The sequence below is a fragment of the Calliopsis andreniformis genome, chromosome 3 (assembly GCF_051401765.1).
Source record: "Calliopsis andreniformis isolate RMS-2024a chromosome 3, iyCalAndr_principal, whole genome shotgun sequence".
In the NCBI taxonomy this organism is placed as follows: Eukaryota; Metazoa; Arthropoda; class Insecta; order Hymenoptera; family Andrenidae; genus Calliopsis; species Calliopsis andreniformis.
Window position 1 is genome coordinate 17732025 of NC_135064.1, and position 16959 is coordinate 17748983.

Consider the following 16959-nt stretch of genomic DNA (forward strand, 5'->3'; position numbering starts at 1 on the left):
GTTTATAGAATTAAAGCAGAAAGTTCAAATTTACTTTTTAGGAGGGAAACTGCTTTTATTCACAGTACAAAAATTTTAGAAATACGTGGTATATTTTCTTTGTATGAAGATATTAAAGAGAAAAACTTTTCTGGAAAATCAGTAACTTGTGCTTGTATGAAGTACTGTATTGTATTCAGGTTTTATGTATATATAGAAAACCATATTGAATTTTGAACTGTAATATTAAAGATTGTTTAGTTTCTGAATTCATCACCTTTTTGATTCTCGGATTTCCAATTTTTCAAATCTTTGGGTTCTTGGCGTCTCCAATTTTTAGAATTCTTGAATTGAAAAATTTGATTAAGTTTCAAGTATTTCTTTTTCCACGTGAAACCTAGAAAAGAAATGAAAATAGTAAAAAACGTCTACTTTTTTAAAGGAGGCTGCAAAAATAACCTATTTACTACCCCATTCCAAGTGAATACATAACAGATAAAGGACTTCAACCCTCAAAACCTTCACAGTCCCAAACAATTCTCTACTAGCTACGAAGTCAATTACAAATTTCTTCCTAAAACAAAGACCCCTCAAATCAGTAGCTAAAACCTACCTTTCAATCATGTACTACAAAAAACGCCCCTGCCCTCTTAAAATCCTCCCTTTTAAACTTACTCAGCAAGCCTTCACTACTGTCCCTACAAAGTGATTTAAGTACCAAAGAGTTGAATACCCCAGGAAACATCAAAATCTTCTCAGACAACTGAAGGAGCTTCCCCAAAGACGAAATATCGACAAACGTCTGCGTCTGCACAGTGACGTACAAAATTCCCTGCCAAATATCTGGCTCTCTAAGAGGCGATAAGAACTCGAAAACGTGCCGAGGCGGATGACATTGACATTTGGAGGAACTTGGATGCACTGTGGAGAGGAGTGGAACGCGTTTGCTCGCGGTGACGGTGGTTCTCTCGTGAAAAGCTTTTTTTTTTTTTTCTTGAAAAGCATAGAATGTAAGTGCTTTTTTCGCCGGTGCATTACTCCGCTCCGCGGACGCCCTACATTCTTTGCAGCGCGCGCACTCGAACACCTGACACAAAGACGACAATCGGCTCGCCAGGTTTCCCCCTTTCCCCTCCGCCCTCTTTCGTAGCTCGTATTCGCGACGCATCCCTCGCGTTTTACGATTCAAATGCGTCGCTTCTTTCCCCTTTTTATCGGCTGTCTTTTCGCGCGCCTCGCTCTCGCCACGCGAGATGCTCAAAGTGACCGCGGCCACTCCAATCTCGAATCGCGAATTAAGTATTTTCGCGAAATGTGGCCTTCTTTTTGAGGAGGAATCTTGTTAAGGGTACTATTCATTTCATTCAGCTCTGAACACGTTTCTCGGGACTGTTTTGCCCTATTGTTCTTAAGGTTCTCGATTCTTTTAACATGCTTCTTGATTTTGAGAAGAATGTGAAATGATTATTGTTAAGTTTGTATTTATATATGTAGGATTACCTCTTAAAATGTTTGATATTTTAATATTCCAATACTTAGTATTTGAATATTAAGTGTTACAGTATCTGTTTAGATATTGGAACATGCGAATATGCTAAATTCTGATTGGAATATTTCTAAACTGGAGAAGTTGAATATCAAGAAATTTAAATGTCTGAAGATTAGTTTAGTCTATAAAAATTACCAGATTCTATTTATCTTGCCTTCTCTTCACAAAACTACCTCATGACAGTCTTTTTAAATGTCAGACCTCAGTGCACCCAAGTATGTTCAGCCATGTATATTTATCTACCTTTTTGATATACACGCACCAGCGCTATCTGCTGATTTTTCTGTATTTGGAATTTCCTTCGTTCCATCCATGAAGTCACTTGTGACTTCACTCTGTCGTTGATGTTTCCAAGTGAAAAAGCGACTGCGGCGTTGAATCGTAAACAGTAATAGAATCGACCTCTCGTCTCGAGGAAATGTTCGCCGAGAGTACGTGGGTGGTACGCACATCGCTTCAATCAAAGTTGAGAATCCAAGAGTCAGCGGTGAAGAGTGTTTCCATGTAATTCGAACCATCGACGGTCGAAGTTACCCGAGCAATCTAAAGGCGATGTTCTCTTTGTGGAAATAACAATTAGTGTTCGACGGGAATTCTAAAGCGTTGCGTTGTGTAAAACGGAACCATTAAACGATTCCTCTCTTAACCTTCAACTGAAATGGTTGGAGTCGCAGTATTTATACTGAATTATTACTACGCGTGGCTAGAAGAGAAAATAGTATACATAAGTAATATTCTCAAGAAATTTGCCTTTACGTACGTAATTTTAAGTTTGCAAGAAAGAGCTTACATTTTTAACAAAAGGATATTAAACTCGTGGAATTCTCTCCTTGAAAATGGGAATATAATAAAATACAAGAGATCTCACCAGAACGTGAATATTTTGAAAATAAAAATATGTGGCTTATGCTGTTCTGTCTTATATGTAGTAAGAAATGTTTGGCAGAAATGTTTGGAAATCTTTGGAAAAATTACAGTTATTCGTAAACTGAAAAGTTGTTCTCCTACTGCATTACAGTTACAATATGAACAGTATATAGGTTGATAGTTATTTTGTAATTGTACTTGTATTTTTGTCCTCAAATTCAAATAGATAAGTTTAAGGGAATTAGGTTCAGGAATCTGCTTTACACCATAGACATGTAAGAACAACTATTCCCGAAAGCAGCCAAACATATTGAACCAAATAGGGTCGAAACCACAAAGATTCTCAAATTCCCACAAATTACAAGGCATATTCGAGGGAGCTCTGCTACTGGCATGCTCGCTACATTAGCCAGAAATCTCCGAAAAGCGGGTCCGTGAGAGAATCAATCGTCCTAATCGTAAATCAACGACAGGAAAACGTGACCTGCGATTGAAACGATTCTCGTCTGGTATCTAAACGAGAACCAAATTATCTTGGTTTCCAGGCTCACCGAGGCGCACCGAAATGCCATAAGGGCGATCAGGAAGATCAAGTACTTCGTGGCGAGAAGGAAATTTCAGCAGGCCCGTAAACCATACGACGTACGAGATGTCATCGAGCAGTACAGCCAGGGTCACCTGAACATGATGGTTCGAATAAAGGTGAGCTGATCGTTCGTACATTTTTCGCTAATACTTTTTCCTCTGGATGGTAGGGAAAAAGTATTCCTGAACTCTTTTGAGTATACTGTACCCATTTGTATCGGTAATTGTCGAAGTGGTTTAATTAAAAAATTAAGGAAAGTTGAATTTATCACTCATGTGGTATTGCATCGATTTACTTAAGAAATCAGTGATATATATAATTGATTTTTTTTTTTTTTAATTTTTTACTTCAATAATTTTCATAATTCCTAGTACATTTGTACTAGCGATCTGTTCGTAAGACAATACTTCTGTAGACTAGGAGAGCTTCCTTGAGTTAATTAGAAATGTTCAGTATTCTGTATGGGGTGTTTGGCTAGAAGTGGGGAAAAATTTAAGGGATGATTTTTGACATTAAAATAAGACGAAAATTAGTAATAACGAAATTGTGATTTATATAATCTTCATTGAAAAGAATTAGTATAGAAGGCAATATTAAAATATGTCACTGATGATAATACTAATAACTCGTAAATAAAGAAGATAAAAAAGACTTGCGCAATAACACGACAGTCTTTAAATAGGAATTCAAGGCTCGTTTATCGTTGAACGCCTCAGGGAGAGCATCTTGAATAAGGGAAAACCACTGGTTTGTTTAAGAGCCTTGGAAATCGTGGAAGTTTCTTTGCAGACACGAATATTACTGTTTACAAGTGAATATATACATATGAAGCATATACACGAAATATTGCAGTGCTAGAAAGGAGAAGATTCCCCTTCTTAAACTAAATTAACATGACGAAAACAAACTTCCTTATACTTCTCAGAGAAAGGAACTTAAAAATCAGTTATAAACTTATGCAAGCTAAACTGTATTAGCTACTTTTTCTAAGACAGAAAAAAGATACTATAGCATCTTCAATTGTAGTCTAATTGATTAATATTCTTTTACTATACACTGCGTTTCTGATAAGATAGATTTCATTATATTTCAAAAATAATTATACATAATAATATTTTTTAAAAATCGTACAAAATATTAAAAAACCGTATGTATTTAACAAGGAGTACTTTTGTTATAAGCTCTCCAAAGCTCGAAGCTTCTTTTTCAAAGAAACGTTGAAAAAGTGCAGCACTGCATTACCCTAAAGGTCATTATACATTAGCTATACTATCAATCTGCTCGAAACTGTTCAACCATTCCCAGATTAAAGTGTGTAGACATGCTGGTAAACCGTTCGTCGAGCATGCTCGCTGATGTGTGGCTGCCTATTAAAGCATCATTCTGCTTGGCGCGTCACAGATGTGGAAACGCGGCCTAACACGGGTGAAGGAACAAAGGCAACCGTTGGTTGTGCCGCGTATCGTTCCTGATCAGGGAAACGCAGATTGCGCGACGACAATTATTGCGTTGCTGTAGATCGGCAACCGAATAAAGCCAATGTCAGGCCGCGGGACAATGAAGTTGTCAATAGACGGAACAACAAGGGCAGGCCAGTTGATCGGGTGTCGACATAATGACGCGACAATCTCCAATCTATTGAGTAGTGTCCCGTATCCGTTCTGATATTTTACGGGGATTAGTTAACCGCGGATCGATCCAGAATAGAATTATGCATTCGTGAAACGTTTTTAATTAGAAACGTTCAGGGCTACGGATTTTACTTTCAAATTAGGAGGTATTAGCTTCGAAGGGACTGAAAAATTCACTTTTTGCGATAAGATTCCTTGAATATTTATTTTCTGACTTAAGTTGATGGACGCTGCTTTCTATTAATAGGACGTATTATCGTTTAGAGAAATATTGAAGTGCTTTCAACGAGGTTGCTGAATGATAATGTTGAACTGAAAAAAAGTTTCATTTAATAATAATAAAAAAGAAGATTAACGTTGAAAAAAATTATACTTTGAAAAATATTTATTAGTGAGTAACTTCAGCACTTTTGTACTACAAGTATTAATATATTTTTGAAACTGTTGTAAGCATTTTACGTCAAACAATATGGTATCCTCCATTTTGAAATGACGCTCATAAGTTATTGAAACTCGACCGAAAGAATAATCTAATTATTCAACGTGGAATTGTCGATCGTGTTATACATATCTGACTTCGAGGAAGTTTCAAGCGAGCGAGGGTTTATTATGCATCCTCAGAAATCGATAACACCTTTAAGCCTTCGTCCTGATACCGTGAAATCGGGTTTCACCGTTCCCGCGATTTCTAGCTTAGCTAAGGTGCACAGTAGACTTTATTATAATTTAAAACATTAAAGCGTCGTGAAAGTTCTTTTTTACTCACCGACACGAGTTTTATGAAGAGTCAAAGGTCTTCTTTTTAAATTAAAAAAGGTTAGATTAAATGTTTCAGAAAATCATTTCAGATTCTCTATCACAAATTTTACGAAAATGAAATAAGAGATATGAGATATTTCTTTTAATATTCAGTTATGAAGTAGGTCGTGAACATTTAGAATACAAATTTCATCTATTCGTTGTACATATTTCGTGTCTATCGAACTAAAAATAAACAAATTTACATACAATTGAATGAGGTACCTCGAGTTTTTGATAACCAATCACCAAATGGACTCACTGGTGATGAATTAACAGGAGAAATTAATAAACTTTTTCACGATTGACCATATTTCTTGGTCGAATAACTAAAAAATGGAAGACTTTATTTTTTCTATTAAACCTCCTCTCGAAATTATAATGAAATTTAGAATATATACACACATAGACATAATACTATCTTTGCGTTTAATTATAATAGCTTTCAATACTCTACATTTACCTATAAGCAACAGTAATTTATACAAAGTCAGATATTAGTCATCAAAAGAAGTTATTACGTATTGATGAAACATAGTAACATGATAGAACTGAAATGAAACTTTCTCTAACATTAAACAGAATTCATGTCAGATCTCGAAACATTGTGAAATCAGGTACAGATGTTGCTTTATTATTACCAATCAATCGTATTCGTAACACATGCTCTCCTTCTAGAGCCAGCGGTAAAATTGGACTAGTAAACGCGATTACTTAATCATTGCTGTAGTATAATTGTTGCTGTTTGGCACGGTAATGAGTAGAGGGTAAACGCGGAGTTTCGCTCGAGAATAATGAACAGAATACGTAGCCTGCAGTTCCGAAAACTTGTAAACACGATACGACCTAATTCAATGATTCAATGTGTGGGTGGATATTCGAAAAGCGGCTCTGTTCTCCTATATAACCAATTTTAGAGAAAGCATCGGTTCCTTGTTATCGATCATTCTTAGAGATTTTGTCTGATATGTCTTTTCACTAGTTAGTGAACGTTAGAAGTGAATTAGAAGTGAACGTTAATCTTGGTTATTTGTTTGCTCATTATTCAACTGCAACTTTATTTTTTATTTATACCATTTAAAGTTTGATATAGCTTCTATGACAAAGAACGAGGTAAAACTGGGATCACTTTAGGAAATTAAATTCGAAATATTCCAGCAGTCTACTCAGTTTAACTGGAAAACTCCTTAAAAGTATTTAAATTTTCATTTTTAAGTTTGCAGAGTTCCATATTTTCCACTCTTACAGCCTTCAAATATTACAATTTTCAAACTTCTAAGTTTTTAAATTTTCAAATTTTGAACTTTTTTAAATTTTCAAATTTTGAATTCTTTAAAATCTTCAAATTTTTGAATTTTGAAATGTTCAAACTGGAATAATAACCATATATTTAAATCTCTAAATATTTCAAAAAAGTAGATTTTACATAGCAATTCCAAATGTAAATACTCTGTAGATTATTGTCTCATATTCTCATAAAAGGGTAGTGGCGTATTCAATTTGACAAATTTTACAAACTAATAGAAATCCCTAAAAGGTGAATGTTATACTTTGGGAACTCTCCTCGTCATTGCATTCGCCCAGTCTGTGCACTTGAATTTACATATGCAAATTCGTTCAGAAGATCTGCCATAAAGTTTATCTCACTTAGTGTCGAAACTTAAAAAAATCTGTTTTATCTCCTCAACGTGTTTCATTCGACTATTAACCTAAAAATACTATAAAACAGACAAAAACATTCACAAAAGGTCATAATTTGTCGAGCATCCTTCTCTTTACAGAAATTAGTATCTCATGTCTAACAAGTAGAAGCTATAGTAGAACTATGAACATGCTGTAGAATTTTCCACCCTTGCGTGATGTAAACAGGAACATGCTTCCTTCGTGTTAGATCATGACACTCTACCAGTCATTCCCCTCTGAAACTTGCTTTCAATCACTGCTGTGTCTCCCACACATATTACGTAATCTACACGTTCTCGCAGGAGTTACAGAGGCGGTTGGATCAGACCCTGGGCAAGCCAGGTAGCTACCTGGCAGGAATCGACCGCGCAGGCAACATGAAGCCGATGACGATAGGCGCACGCTTGTACAGAGTCGAGCAGCAGGTGAGTCCAAACCCAAGAACCCATTCTATCGCGCACTGCTCCTGGATAACGAAACAAATTGCATAACAGAACCAAAGAATTTCAGATGGCATTCTGAACAGAATGAGATAGAATATTTTAGGAGCATCAAACGTGTCTTGAAATTATATCGATGGAAAAATCAGACATACATGTATTATTTTTCTAAGGAGAAAGCAAACGTGTTATAAGACATTTTTGCATTGTCTTGATTTGTTTTATTAATTTTAATAATTTAAAGGTGAAATATTTTCACCTGTGTAAGTACCTACTGCGAAGACGAAAGTGAAAATTGAATATGTTATTAGGAAGTTTATGTTTTCTCAATTACGTGGTACATATATATTTCGTAATTATTGTACAATTTTTTAGAACGATTTTTCTAAATACTATAATATTATACTTTAATATTTAATAAATCTTGGCTAATATAAATGTTAGCAGGGTAATTTAATTTAAGGTTCGAAGTGTATTAGTGAGTTATGAAGCGTTTAGATTTTTAGCAGTGTGCACTCGCTAAATCGAAGAATGGAACATCACGTGGCGATCAACGTGTTTACACTTACGAGGGGAGGTTGCCAGCTCAATGAGTGCTTTTTGGCTGAAACCGAGCTTCCACTGTACACATTGATTGATGTACTAGCTAATAACGCTTAATCATTGTTACAAAAAAAGACTCCAACACTTTGACTCACTGTTTACGATGGCTACCTACACAGAATTTCGCAAATGCTAGGAAAAACGAGAACTATGAAGCGCAGAGGATATTCAATAATAATTGGCTCTACTTTAATTTGAATAAATTTAATTTAATAAATTCTTGAATTGAAATATTTGAATATGTACAAACGAAGATTTGAACATTTAACTCCAAAAATCTGAATATTCCGAAGCAGAGGATTGGAAAATACAAGCCTCAGAGGATTTGTATTAACATTCTCTAGTAATATTTTCTAATGAAAATTGGAAACATTTATCCATAAGAAACTGGGAAATTCCTACCGCTGAAGAGGCAACAAAAATACGATGTCAGGTTGAGTCTCGCAGCCTCTCCTCATCAAGCAAACCCGCCACTTCACTCAAAGCACTCACACAAACACACCCGTCACAGTTCGTATTAATCCATTCTCGATCCCCGGAGAGACGTGCTGCCCCCAGAATAATCGCGGCACCTATGTCCGTCTACGGGGATCGAGGGAAGATCGGCCTCTAAACGAGCACCGTTTCTGTCCGCAGTTGTCCGTGATGGACAAGAAATTGGACCAACTGGTGTACGTGCTGAACGCGGTGGCGCAAAAGCAACAAATACCCCTGAGGAGTATAGAGGACGACGTGTAACAGAGAGCCCCCGGCGTGCTCGTGCCATCTGTTCCGCGACCACCAGAAATCCTGTGGACTTTGCCCCGCGTTACCATAACCAGCGTCGCCCCGAGTATGCTCAGCGAGGGCAGCTAAAGCGAACGTGTTCGGCGGAGACTCGCTGGACGCTGACACGCCAGGACGAACGCGAAATTACAGTTCACGGCGGGAACGAGGTTCAAGGGGATCTGCACCAGCCGAGGAATTGCATTTTGAGCTTGGACAGAGGTGTGGAGCGAGCAAGGCGAGAAGACAAGGGAAGAACGAGGGCGGGGTGGCGGCAGATGCAACTGTGGGCGACTCGATTGGAATTGTTTTGGGGTGGAATCGATTTAAAAGTGGAAATTGCGCGGGAAAGGATGAAAGGCGAGGAAGAGATGAAGTCTTGGCGGAGAGGAAGAGGCGAGCAGTCTACGATGAGCATTGCAGCTGGGATTTCGACGGAGGATGGGATCAAGAGAGGAAGAGAGAATTTCGAGGGATGCTGCTGGAATTGCTGGGTTGAAAACTGTTTGAGGGTGATAATCGTGAGCGGAGGGGAGGAGATGTAATAGTTCTATGTTGAGTATTGTGGTCAGGTAGATTGAATTGAAATTGAAAGTGGATGTGGTCATTGAGAAACTCGTTTTCGAGAAGACCCTGTTGAGGGTATCGGATTTAGTTTGAGAGCTATGATTGTGGGTAAAAGAGGAGGAGGAAAGGAGACTAGGGATATAAAGAAATTTGATTGCAATTGGAGATTAATTTTGTGAATGGATATTTGTTAGTATTATCAGATTGAATTCTATAAAAAGAGGGATGAAGAGGACAGGCAAGTGGAGAAATATGAAAATTCTACATGTGGTTTTCTATTACTAGTTTGATTCCCCTTGAGGACAGAATTAATAGCATGAATCTTTTATGGAAACTGCAAAGAGGAAGAATGACAACGAAAACACAGAAACTTTAGAAGCTGAATTCTGATCAGTTTAATTTGGTTCGAAGTCAAAGTTATTCACAAGGTTGATGAACCTGAATTTGCTGTCATGAAAAGATATCACGAGCGAGTGTTTCTATATTATTTTAAGAAGATATCATAAAAGCAAGAAAATGGAGACATAGAAGTTTGAGAACTTAAATGAAACGCGTTTTAGAAACTTTGCAAATGAAGTTAAATATCCTCTCCCAGATTTTAATTCTCAATTTGGGATTCGTACTACACTCCAAAAAGAAATCCAATAATATTACAATATAAATACGCAGAATGCCGAAAGCATTGTTGAAGGACAAGAAAACCCCTGAAATAGAAATTCAAATATTCATCAAATACTTCCACATGTTACTCTAAAACCCCATATCAGAAGAATCTACCCAAAAAGAAGGGATCCAATGAAATCAAAGAAGAAAGCAGAAACTTTACATACCCACTATCCAGCGCCCATCTCCTCCACCATCTACTACCATCTCAAACTTATCGAAAGAACAATTTTCCTCGAGCAGCCCACAGCAAGCAGACCGAATCCCAGCGAGTGATCGCAAGAGTTTGGAGATTGGTGCTTGGTACGAGTCGACGGGAGTGAATCTCACTCGACGAGGAGCGTCGTTGCTTTAATACTTCCGTAACGTAGGATCAGTGGTCCTTGAAAACCATTTACAAAGAAGAAAAAAAAACAAAAAAAAAAAAACGATCACGCTAAACGCACAGGAACGATTTTTCTTTTGGGGCACGAAAGGAGGAGACACATCGCGCATGTAAGGGACAGAGGAGTCACGCGAGAGTCCTCTGCGCGATTCACCCGCTGATTTATCGACGATTTAGCGACGCTTGGTCGTGATCCACGCTCGCGATTACAGTGGACAAACGAGGGAGCGCGATAGCTTAGCTCGAGGCGAATTCGAGGAGCAAAGGGACGAAGGGGGTTCATTGAACGAAAACTCGTTCGCGTAGATACGTAAGCAGGGTATGTTGTTTCGTAGAGGAACCAATCGAGGTTGTTCCACGTGATGTTGGAGGAAGGATGGAAACGTATTGGGAACATCAATCGGGCCAACTAGGAATAATAGAGAGGAACAATAAGCAAATCAAGAAGAAACTTCCTAGACGAGATATATCTCTAATAGGCTTATTATACATACTAATATATACATATATATATATACATATATAATATATATTAATATCTAGTCTCTGCTATGGTAATAACGATCAATTATTAAGCCTTAATTAATCACGGACTTAGAGTACATATTTGAAGAAGTTCGAAAGACCGCGTACGCGCGCGTTGTACAAACACGGTGTCGAGTTACTTACATAACGTATTTACTTGTTTCACTCGTGCTCGATCGATTTTTTTCAATTTCTAGCACAAACGGGAGACACGCGAGCAACAGATAAATCTCGAGTCGAATGACCCTCAGCTCTCCTGATTTTTTAACGTCGCGTCTTCGCTGTCCAGCGCTTGTTCACTTCGCGCGACGCGATGGGACTTCTGGAGGAAGTTCGTGGGACTCGCATGTATATACCTTATCAATCTTCGATAAGAGCGCTGGACTGATTGTTCTCTGCCTGTACAGGATGTTCGTGAAATTGATGAGACGTTTGGTTAGACACGTTGGTGAACGAATCTTCTGTAATATCCCCTCGTTATGAGTCCATTGTTATACAGATTTCTCTTGCTTTAAACTTACCACTTTTAGAAGCAGTTGGAAATTTAATCTTAATCTATTACATCTTAAATTACAAATGAAGAAGTAATAAATACTGTTAAGAGCTCAGAAGTTCTCAGTGAAACAGCACATGGCAAGAGGAGTGCTCGGTTCGCTGCAAGTGGTAACAACAGGTGTGACCAATTCGGTCAATAAGCAAAATGCTTGTGTGCCATCTGTGTATTTGTCTGGAGAGCCAATCAGACCCACTGACAACTTCTAAGCTTCCACCAGTAGAGAGGACTGCTTCTCATCTTTAGTGTTTCAAAAGATGACTAATAAAAAATAAATGACATCGAAATCACCTTGACGTTTTTAGATGATCATGAATAACACTTTACAGTTGTCAAAAACAATTGGCGTATCCAAACAAAATTTATATATCATAATTGTACAGTTCTTAATTTATATATTATATATAAAATTCAGACGAAAGGTAAGTGTAACTTATTTAGAATTAAAATGAAAGCAAATGCAAGAAATTGATTTATACTTCATGAACATCCTCTACATGCAGATTGCATATCGTATAGACACAGTGTGTATCGCTGAGAAATTGTAAAGACTCGTGTACTTGCATCGCAAGCTACAAAGAAGGAAGCGGGTTGATGGTGATGTACATACTACGGTGAGAAGAGGAAGGAAAGGAGAAAGATAATCGGATCTATTCTGCATATAAATATATTTATATTTTCTACGTAGACTATCGAATACGGCACGTAATGTTATCGACACCGTAAGTAATGCGCGTTAAGTTCACGTCAGAATTTCATCGTGCTAATTCTAAGCGATTTCGTGTCTGCGCGTGTGTGTGCCTGCGTGTCTGTGAATAGGTATGTAAATGCAAGGATTTTTTTCTATACCTTTTTTTGTTGATCATTCGAGCACGGAAGAACAAAGTCAAATAAGTTTAACATTCGAGTAATATTTTAATGGCGAACGATTTGAGGAATATCTTTAAAGGCAGAAATTAAGATTTTCGAACAGAGATAGAAGCTTTCGAGGTTTCTACTTCACAAAGATTTAAGTAGCTCGTGAACGTAAATCTGAAACTGGTCATTAAATTTTTGTTATATTCTAACATTTTTGCAATTAGAATATTTGTAATACTCGAATTAAAACGTGGACCACGAAGCAAGTTCTTGAAATTTTTGTTTAATAAGGGAAAAGACAGTTTTATTAATGATAATTTAGGAATAATAGATTTCCTGATGGATTTATTCCTATTTGAAACAGCAGGTCAGTTCAGCTTCAATTCTAATTTAACCCTGGACCACCCAGAATATACGATTCTGTGCTCGAATAAAACATTAAGTGTTTGAAGTTTTCATTTGCCTTGGAAGCACGTAAGCTCTCGAAAAGCACGAACGTTTTTCTTCGTAAGGCATGCGTTACATTCCGATCTCTCGAGTACCCTAAAATCGAGGATCAATCGATCTCTGTGCAGGAAGGACCAGTTCTCTTCTTATAATTAGAATAACGTTTATCATCCGGCGAAATATTGCACTGAAAATATCTATCGTCTAACTAATTAATTAATATGACTACTTAGAATCTAAACGCAATTGTGTAAATATATATATACATATAGCGAAGGTAGAGAAAATTTTCTTAATCGAAGCGATTTTTAAGAGTATTTTTTAATCGAGTTTACTATTATCCTATGTTGTAGACAAATTGTCTATCTGATTATAAATTTTCCTTTGAAATCGAATCACTTTGTTTTTTCAATCATGGTATCAACTCTGTGCATCAAGGCGTTTTAGTTACAAAGCTTTGAATGTCGTTCACGTATACCTAGTTTCAAAGCAATGGATCACATAAAGCGTAACGCAAATATTATCTAGGGCTTTACGAAAAACTTTCTGAAAAAAGGCAGCTTTTGCACGCGTGAGTGCAGAGAGTTACAAGATTGTCAAATTTCTGTTTTGGTACTGTAAATTACGTTTACTTCATTTCCCCTCGTATGTTACATTTTTCTAACTACACAATTTCAAATGAAAATTAGTCATATTACACATCTCAACATTTCTTTCAATTGAATTTCACTCCAGTGATAGATTCAATTTTGACAATGACAAATTCTCTCTTTCCTAAAGTGAGAGTCACACTTTCGTAACTCGCTTCATTCATGGATAGAAAAATACTCTATAAAACGCGCTCGAAAATATACGAAACGTATAGTGATGATCAAAAGAGAATTTTAAAAGAAAAAGCACCACGATTTCGTTAGGGAGAACCTATTTCACAATCCTTGGAACAGACCAGTGATAACACGATAAGTAATCAAGTCCTAACATTAATATAATTTGTACGTACATGCGAAACTGTCGGTTTGAAGCTCTCTTTTGACCAGCATCGTACGTGGGAAATTCTATGGTGCCTCTTACTCGAGTAACTCTACTATGACGCAACTGGTAAATATCGATAATAGGATTTAGCGTATGATAATATTGTACATAACGTAGGCGATATGTTAGGACTCTAACATTGTAACGGCAACGTAGGCTCTGAAGGTGCAGCACGAGTTTTTCAATTTCGTCAAGTAAAAAGTCGCTCGACGTTAACAGTCTCTTACGATCGTTCGTATGAAGCATTTCTCGTTGAATATACTTGTAAAAGAGTTGAAACGAGCACTGAGAAGCTCGAAAACGACTTCATACGAAGCAATTTCACGTTGATTTATGTTGATGATATTCAACGATGTGTTATAAGATATTGCAGAGTGCTACGTAAAAAAGTAAATTATAATTGGACTCAAGAAACCCTCCTGTGTGACAATAGCAATATAAAATTCACACTTATGGTATGATTATGATGGAGTTTAATGGTTCATGAATTCTTATTTAAGTTACTGGTCCTCGTAGGTATTTTTCTCTTTGATGCAACTCTTTGCAAGTTTTAACCCTTGCCTAAGTTTCTGCCCCTGCATTTCCTGCGACCTTATACTGCATACGCTGTAAGCTAGACTGCTTCTTGTGAATTAAATTATAGTAAATATCAAAGAATTTTTAATAAAGTCTGCCTCTAGAAGATTGAAATTTTCTCTTTAGCGATATTTCATGCACCTCTTCTATGATATCGTGCTTTTCTAGAGTGACATCCTTCAAGTCGAGGACCAGAGATTTAAATTAGAATTCGTGACGTGTGATTTTCTGAATCAGTTCACACTTTTTCGATTTATCTTCCTCTGACAAATAGCTGTGAAGTGTATCTGTGGATTTGTATAAAAAGGCGATTAATCTAATAGGATGAAAACTACGAAAGAGTAGGATAGATAGATAATGCAACAAGAAAATTCAACGAGAAATGTTCTTGACGATCGCGGTACTCTGGTTTAATTGACGTTTCCAGTCGACCAAGTTATCGTGCTTGAAAGAAAAATCTACGAAGATTGCTAAATTTTTAATGAAATATATTCCTCAACAATTCTATTGTTGACCATGAGTAGAGACAATCAGCAACGTGGCGTGGATAGACACGTTAACAATAAATATTATATCGTAACGTTTCGTTCGGCGATAGACTCTTATTGCAAATATGTAATAGCTATCGACTACTCGAACCACACTCTCGATTCCACAATCGTGTACTCTCGTGCACGAAAATCTGGGAACACTTGCTGTAAACTAATAAAGTAATCTCGATACAACTCTGACCGAATTTGTTGAAGGAAGATTCGAATTTAAGGATCGCTTCGTAAATAGTGACACGTTTTGATAACGAAACTCGGATTTTAATGTTCAATTTTCGACAGTAACCAGAGATGGACGAATTATTTTGAAATCAAACTGGTGTTTCTTTATCTTATAGCTAAAATAACATTATTCACTATAGTATAAATACATACTCTGAAACGTTATGAAAGAAATAATTATTATTTCATAACCAGTTCATTGCACATTTATTGCGCGCTGGTTTTAAATTAGAGTTCCATTTATGAACTTTAGATTGATATTTAACACGGTGAAACCGGCGCATGGCTTTTATAAGCATTTCACAATTTCGCTCGGCATTCAGCGTGCTAAGGACTGTTCAAACACTAGATATCTGGACCATCGTAACATCTACCCAGCGTAGAGTCCCAGAAACTTGTAAACAAATCGCGCATATATGTTATCGTGTAGATTGATATGGTATCGTAATGCTCATCAAATTCGTAGTGATTCAGAGATAAAGGGAGAAATAAATATAAAAGCAGTAAAAAGTATGGAAAACCTGACAAAATGGGACTAAACCATGTTTGTAGGTCGTTCGTTTGATATATATTTCAATTTATTGAAATTAAAGCTGGTTGTAAAATGTAATAATTCTTCAAATCGAGACTCCAGAGCGGGTTTAATGTTTTAAAGAGATATCAGAGAATTTATTGAAGCATATGTTTCATATCCTAAGGGTAAAAAAGAGACCTAATAAAACCATTTATCCTTTTTCTCCAATATAATAAATATTTTCACTGCCATTGCAGTTATAATTTTACTTATCAAAAATTAACTCGGGTAACAATTTACGTTTATCGATTTTCGCCAACTGTTTCATGCACAGAACTTTTATCAAACATTTCGTGTAGAATGCATAAATTTTCTGATATCTTAAACTCGACATACACTCATTCGCAAAATTGTCTTATTTATGACTAAACGAATTTTCTTCGACTCCAAACAAGTGGCTGTTAAAAATTCTATTGTCAATGAAAGGCGTAAGAATGTGTAAAAAATATATGTATATACATGTGGAACGATATTTCGCAATTTTTATGAACTACACGTATATGTATATACGTGATCAGTGTACGTTACTGAGAATTGTGAAGTATCTCTACAGAAATTTCGAAAAGCAAGTAGTGTTCGCGAATCGGCCGAAAATGCGTGTAATAAAATATCTAACGATAACACGCGTGTATATATTATACATATACATATATGTCGTGCAAATATGCATATGTAAATGTAAGTGCAAATATATTGGCGCGTATTTGAGCGACATTAAAAAAGGACTGTTAACTTTTTTGCGCTTAACGCTTTGCGCATCGGGTTTAGCGATGAATCACTGATTATCATGTTTGCAGTTGTACATAATATATTTGATTGATTGCTATTAATAACCATCGAGAAAATTCTTTAATTTTTCCCATTTTACGTTTTAATTGAGTTTCGTTGCAGTTTTGTACAGAAATATGAACAGAATATGTCTTACTAAAAATGTACTGAAGAATTGTGTTTTTAAAAAGTTAATATTATCGAATTTTTTCTGTTTTCATGTGTCTCGTTTGCTTTTGCATTGACCTTATCTTTTGCTTTTTATAAATACAGCAACATGGGATGGTTTAGTGAACAATTTCAAAGAAAATGTCATTTTAAAATTCAAGTTTGTATAATA

At 36.4% G+C, this 16959-nt stretch overlaps 1 protein-coding gene across 1 annotated transcript in view; it reads left to right on the forward strand.

The window, feature by feature from the left end:
• LOC143188874 (potassium voltage-gated channel subfamily KQT member 1-like) overlaps nt 1–16730 on the forward strand; it is a 64568-nt gene extending 47838 nt beyond the window's left edge. The window contains exons 12-14 of the mRNA XM_076393372.1: nt 2941–3097; nt 7396–7518; nt 8773–16730. Of these exons, the coding sequence (XP_076249487.1) occupies nt 2941–3097; nt 7396–7518; nt 8773–8874 (382 nt within the window). The 3' untranslated portion in view covers nt 8875–16730. The remainder of the gene's footprint in view (nt 1–2940; nt 3098–7395; nt 7519–8772) is intronic.
• Nucleotides 16731–16959: the final 229 nt, after the last annotated feature.